We start from the raw sequence: 7,416 nt of genomic DNA on the forward strand, positions 1-7,416 counted from the left end.
TTCCTGAGAGAAGAATGAAAAGAGTGAAGGAGAAAATGAGACCCTGAAAGAAGGAGGAAAAATAAATATGGGATTTTTGGCAAAGAGGTAATAAAACATATTAGTAGCGCTAATAAATATCAACTGTTTACATAATTAATTTCAATGTGGGACCAAAACACAAAGTAAAAATAACATGGAATATGGAAAAGTAAAGTCCAGAAAAAAGTTTGAATGTTTTAAGTGCTGTTCTTGGGGAATAACAATATTGTTTAGGAAAAGAAAATGTATGCATGTTAAAAACAGAGGGGAAAAAATCAGAGGCATAACTATGAAAAACAGACATAGACAAGAAGGAGAAAATCAAGGAAATTCCATAATCAATAGAATATAAATAAGATGGTAAAGATGAGTTCAAGTACATTAATAATCATAATAAATGTGACTGAGTAAAAGTTAGCTATTAAAGGACTCAGATTTTATTAAAAGCACAAAGTAAAACAGTATATACTGCTTATAAGAAAAATAACTCAAGTGAAACCATAAGAAAGGAAGAAAATTGAGGGATGATAAAAGATATATCATATAAAAACTATCAAAATAAATAATTTAAGGCAAAATGTTTTAATTGTGTCAAAGAGGGCAATTACATAACTCTATAAGGAAGCATTCACAGAGAAGATGAGTCATAAACTTATACTCATCTAACATTTAGTGTCAACATAGAAAATGGCAAAGAATAACTAAAATGTAAACATGAAGAGAATGAAAGAATTGGATTTACAGTACAACCTGAAATATCAGAATGCTGTAGGAGCTGATATGCTCCTTCTATGATGACTAGAGGTGAGACACAGGAGATGCCTGGAGATGTCCGTGAATTTAGATGTGTAGTAGGAGGAAATATGAGATTTCTCCTCCAATGGCTTCTATTTTCTCATCAAATTATAAGTCAAGGGTGTAAGAGGAGAGTTTGTGGATGAAAGGGAAGTTAGAGAGGTGGGATATTTAAGGAGAAGGTATAAAAGTGATTTAAGTGAATGGAAAAGTGAACACACTAGAGAAATACACTTTAAATGTTGAGCAATAGTGAGTGGTCATTTGTACTTCAGAGTCATAAATTTAAAATTTTGCATAGTTTCTCCCAGCATTTTTTTTTTTAATTTTACTGGGGAACATTATGTTTTCCCAGGACCCATCCTCCAAGACAAATGGTTGTTTCAATCCAGTTGTGGAGGGCGCAGCTCCTTGGCCCATGTGGGAATCGAACTGGCAATCTTGCTGTTATGAGCCTGTGCTCTAACCACCTCAGCTAACTGGCCACCCCCTCCTCCAGCATTTTGTAGTCTGGTACAGGCCAAATAATATAGATTCACCAGGTAAGCATTGCAGAGGAAATAAGGTTAAATTGAACTCAAGTCCTTTGCAATGGAATTGCTAGAATAACTGAGGAACCAAGCCAGTGTAAAATGACAAGTGAAGGTAGTAAGAGTTCGGCTGGTTGGAGCTATTAATGAAACAGAAGTATTGTACTGGGCTTACTTGAGAGCTGGAAAGATGGACAGGTATGTTCAGAAAAGCAGTGCTTGGAATTGAGATTTTGGGGGTGATGCGTTTACAGTTAATGACAAAGTGTTTAGAGTTTGAATCAAGAGTATGTGGCTGAGGAGAAAAAATGGTGTTGGAAGAAAGTAGTCAAGGAAGTAAGTGGTCGGCCATGTAGGTAGAGGATGACAGTGTTCAGAATCTCTAGTCTTCAAAGAATGAGGGAGGGTGACTGGGAGGCTCCCAGTAGTGAATTTGCCTTAGGATTTCAGGGGGATTCTGGTGTATTTTGAACATAAAACATCTCATGTGATCCTTGATCCCTGCCTTAATTCTGAAAGTCCATTCTTCTCAGTGATCTTTGCACTGAAGCTGAGGCCATAGACCATACTTCCTGAAGTACTCCTTATCACACTCCTTATCACAGCCTCTAATACCTGTGGGTTGGACATGCAGAGTAAGGTGCTTAACAACAGGAAACACAGAATGGACTTAATCTCTTTTCCATACCATCATGTTTTAGCAGTACTTGATTTTTGGATGTTTTTATTTTGATTCGATGGCCATTTTGCCACACAGAATATAAATGATTACTATATTTATTTCTGTTATTGATAGATGTCAAAGCTGGTATATTTTCCCTTATTATTTAGACTCTCATCTCTGAAGAACTATTTATTCCTTGATCTGATCCCAATACCCCTTGCCTGTGTTACATACCCTTCTACTCCATCCTCTAGTGATCCACACAGATCATCAACCAACTCCCATCTAAAGCTCCTCCTCCTCTCAGCACTTCCTTCACCTTCTCGGCTTGAATTGTGACCTGAATATCACCCACCATTACCACTTTGCTTCTGGTTCTCTAAAACAGGAAATTAGTTCTCTTACTCTCCACGTGACTCAAGGCCAACAGCTGGGGCAGGTGTCTTCCTTCCTACAAATTCCTAATAAACCCCCTTCCCTCTTATCTATTTAAAACTCATAAGTGCTATAAAGATAAAACTGCCAGGTTTCATTTTCCTTCACCCCTACTCATGGCAGCTATAACTTCCATGGAATTATTTAAAATTTATATAAATTATGTAAATTCTAACTTGTTTCAGTTAGAATTTGACTTGCCTTCTATTAAAGGCTATATACTATGTCACCCATTTTGACATCAGAATATGCATATTGTATATAATTAGTGGCAATAAAGGCGCACACCTCTACATTTAAAAAAAAATCAATGTAATAATATTTGAATTAATCCAACAAGTCAATTAGAAGTGAGATTCAGGCTTGAGGTAGGTAGAGGCCTCTTCTTTCACGAGCTGGTGAAAACCATAGAACTTCTACAGTTATCTTCAATCTTACACCATCTTTCAATTTTGTTAATCAATGAGTTGAGACTGAATTCCTAGTTTGAATGTATGAGAGGGCAGTAAGTACTTCCAAGGAAAGACACGATGGTATTCTAACTGAGCTGATTTATAGCGTGCACCTGACTTCACCAGGCAGGCACAGCGACTTCCTGGAAGATGGAAGTAGGGAAGACTCTTTGTGATAGGTATCCCTGCACATTTTCTTGCTATGTATCTTTACATAGTTTTTGTTTCCTTTTTACTTATTGAATCATCTGTATCTGTTAGTATTTTCTCAGAAATTACTATCAACTTCCTTTTTTATTTTTGGTTTTGCTTCACAAAATGGACGTAGTAAAAAAGCTTCCACAGTGCCTTAAAATGTTTCACTAACAGATTACTTTAACAAGAGGTTTTCAATAAATATCTATTTCTATTAGAAAATTCAGTAAGAAATAAAGGCATCGGAACCCTAATACTATATAACACAGAAATAAAGTTACATTAACATAGCTTTTTAGAACCATACATAAATATAACATTGTTATTTGTTTCTGTAATTCTTGGTTGACAGGTAGATAACACTGAATTTTATTTGTTATTTCTGCTTACTAACATAAAATTGTAGACTTTTCCTAAAACTATGTTTACATAAATAGCTAAATGCTTTTTAAACTCGTAATGTAAGCAGAATGCATATCCCTAAAGGCATCAAACAATTAGCAAGTCTAATACTAAGTAATTCAAATATCTGCCTGCCATATATGTACCTTATAATGCATTTATTACCACAACTTTTTCTGACAGTTTGTTAAATATGAAATGTGTCACAATGCCATGTCCTTGAGAGATCCCTAAAGTCTTTGTGCTCTTTCAGTCACTGATGATTCCCAGTCTCTTAACATTCCTTAGCAGGTATGTGTAATAAAACAGTTTTCAAAACAATTAACATAGTGATGGAACATTTCACTTAGGCGTGTCAGTTATCTTAACAAAATATCATTCCCTTAATAGTTATGAAATATTTACAGCAAGAGATAAATTAATGGAAAAATTCAATGAGACCCTGGGATATTGATTTGGAACTGTGTTGTAATAGTCATTTTGGTATGAACAAAGTGTATAAACAAAAACAGGTTAACCACTGTGATATTGGACACCTGGACCTCATATTCATCATTTTGTCTTTGAAACATGCATAATTAATATATGTCTCCCTTGATTGCTGATTCAATAAATCTAATTTGGCTATTTCCATATTTATTAATTTTACTATTTGGGATGTTAAGTGGTGTGTATTTTTCAGGTATAATTTTGCTTACCAAAGTAAAATGCCTAACTTACAAAATATTAGTTTACTTCATTTTAGCTTCCATTTAATTTTCCTAGGATATGTAAAGCTGTAAGCACTTAATAGATTGTTGGCATAAATATCCTATATTATGTGGGTCCGTAGTATTTCCATGGCTTTATAAATCTGCTAGAAATAAAATTTTGCTTGGTATCTAGAACTAATCCATAATATATTGGCTCAATAGGATCAATCAAATGGAAACTCCTTACTAAGATGATTTTGTTGGAATATAATTGTAGTTGAGCCCAACATTAACATTCCAGGGCTGACAATGACACTGGGACAATTTCAGTTGGAGCAAACAACTGAAATTCCTTTAGTAGAAATAATTTTTAGTGAGTATTTTTCCTCTTTTTAAAAGAATAATAACAGCATGATAGTAACAGAATTTTAACTATGCTGTCATTTGGAAATTAGATGTAGGGAATAGATAAGGTTTCTTTTTTAGCTAATTGGAAAAGAAGAGGGGTTTGGAATTAATATTCACACTCTACTGGGAACTTAGAGACAAATTAAAATGTTAGATATAATTAAATCATAGAGTTTGAAAGGACTTGAGAGGTCATCTATCTTGTCAAATCACTTTCATTTGAGAAGGAACAAACTTAAATCATCCTTCCATGATTACTATCTGAACCCTTTCAAAGATAACCCCAATTAGCTTAGCAACCCAAAACAATGTTTAGCAATTTTCATCTTTGGAAAAACCATCCTGATCTCTGAATGCTTCAAGCTGCAGACAAACACTTTCGGTACTTCATCAGTTTATATGAAGAAAGACATATTTAAAATCTTTCCATGAGGAATTAAAAAGCTGCCAATTCAAAGTTGCACTGTTCTAACCAGAGGAATTCCTTTTTTCCTTTAACTGTTTTTATTTTTGGGTTTCCTTTCAAGCATTTTCGTTATTTTTATGATTCTGCATTAATATTTCCAAGTCTATATCCCACTTACTTTCTTGAAGCCTAAAATAGACAAGAAGCCTTCAAAAATTGGCTTATTTGTAGTTAGCACAACAGAAGATTTCCTATTTGTTCCTACCACTGTGTATTGTGTGTGTTTTAAACTTGTGCATCCCTATACTATCTATATGTTTTTCTATTGTCATAATTAATTCCCAAAATTGTTCTCCATTCACCCTGTTCACTTACATTTTTCTCTGGTACTTGGTATTCATTAAAATGAATTTGTATATATGAAGAGTTAAAAAAAATTATTGGGAGAATTGAACTCACCCTAGGAGTGAAGGTGGCATCATTGATAGAATGCATGTGACCATAAAGTGTCTGCTCGCAATTACCCTAGAAAGACAAAGCAGAAATCAAATAAAATAAAATCCATTCCATATGTGTAAAGAAATTGAAGGGTAATTAATTTTATTTTTTAAGTAATGTTTTAGTCCAATAATAAAATTAATACATTCCCGTGACTGAAAATGTCACGAGATATTTTCTTTCAGCTCCCGTTCAGAATCAGGCAGGGCTGCGCTGATGAGTCTGCCACCAGGACTGGTAACTACGCTAAAAATCTTGCGTCCTTGCTTTTATGCCATTGAACTGGTGGTGACCTCTCACCAAACGACTCCATTTTGCAGTTAGCATAGTTTTTAACTAATGGGGCCAAGTAGTGAAGCCCTTATGGAAGGCTCTTGCTTTCAGCACATGATTTCTACCACTGCTAGGGGTGTGGGTCCTTTTTTCTCTTCTGTTTGTAGTTATAGGATCATGCTTTAATTTCTGAATTTTCACAATTTGGCATTAAAATCACTACATGTATAAAAATGTTACACAATACGTATAGCGTTTTTAACACAAAATAAGCATTTTTGTGAAAACTGTATTTATCCATCCATTCAGATCATCTTTTCCAAACAAAAGCAAAAGTCATTGTAAAAATTTCCAAGCTTCAGTTTAAATGATTCCAGGAAAAATGGTCCATAATACAATTACAAAGGGGATTTAATGTGATGCCTATCATTTTTACACCACTGTTCAAAGGGCATTCTTAACTATTTTAGGGAAATAACCCAGATTCTGTAGAAGAACCAGAAAAAGATATACTAGAATATCGTTTGCAGATATTAGCAAATATTGTTTGTTGTGGACTGAAATTCAGATTTAATTCAACAATGTACTCATTCAACAAATATTTTTGAGCAATTACTATATGGCAAGCATAATTCTAGATGCCTATTCTATTGTAGATGTTATGTCAATGAATAAAACAAAGAACTTTGTTCTCAATGACTTTACATTGTAGGGGGAGAGGGAGGGAATAGACATATTTAAAAAAGGTATAAAGTATGTTAGAAGATAATAAGTATTGTGAAAATAATAAAAGTCAGGCAGGGTAAAGGTATCATCATGAGTTTTGGGATTGAGGAGCTAAGGACAAACCACATTGTCAAGTAGAATGAGGTGGTTTGACCACACTCCAAAAGTAGTTTGAACAAAGACTGATAGGGGTAAAGGGAGTTAGCCAAGCAGACATTTGGAGAAGAAACATTCCAGAAACAAGGAAAAACTGGAGCAATTGTCTCAAGGTGGGAGTTTGCCTGGGACGTTTCTGGAATAACAAGGAGCCAATGTGGCTGGAGAGAAGTCAGGCAGAAGACGCAGATTTACTCAAAAGTCTTCATCTACTCTCATTCACTACTTTGCATTTACTTAGTTCTAAACTCTTTAAGGCTGGAAGAGAGATTACAGGAAAAACTATAAAAAAGAGATATGAAAGATAGAGAGAGGGTCATCATCATCCACCTCATTGTTATAGGACATTCATGGAATTTTTTGGAACTGGGCAAAGTTGGAAAGGCTTTACAACTAGGCTCTCATTAGTCTTCATGACTGAATTCAGCAAATTGGATTTCAAATATTTGTTTACAGAAATAATGCATGCTATTAACACCTTTTCACAGAATGCAAAATTTACCCACATGAATTTAAATTTCGTAAAAATATGTTGACACCCTCTGCCACTCTCTCAGAATCCCCCTGCCCATGTTATTCTGCTTCAGTATCTTGATACCAACATAACACCAATTATGCTGAGAACTTGAAATCACCTAAAGTCCTAAAGTAGAAATAAATTACTTACAAGGCCAAAAAAGTGAGGTATAAAATGTTATAATTAGCTTTCATATATTAGCTTAGCGATTTTTACAGTTAATTTCACTTGAGAAATAATAACATA

General features: G+C 34.3%; 1 protein-coding gene across 1 annotated transcript in view; it reads right to left on the minus strand.

Moving 5' to 3' along the window:
* The window catches only part of LOC109375348 (sperm-associated antigen 16 protein-like), a 194,170-nt gene that overhangs the window by 22,059 nt on the left and 164,695 nt on the right, over nt 1-7,416 (minus strand). The window contains 1 exon segment of the mRNA XM_019630702.1: nt 5,460-5,525. Within this exon segment, the coding sequence (XP_019486247.1) occupies nt 5,460-5,525 (66 nt within the window).

This window comes from Hipposideros armiger, unplaced genomic scaffold (genome assembly GCF_001890085.2).
Source record: "Hipposideros armiger isolate ML-2016 unplaced genomic scaffold, ASM189008v1 scaffold_935, whole genome shotgun sequence".
NCBI classification, from domain to species: domain Eukaryota; kingdom Metazoa; phylum Chordata; class Mammalia; order Chiroptera; family Hipposideridae; genus Hipposideros; species Hipposideros armiger.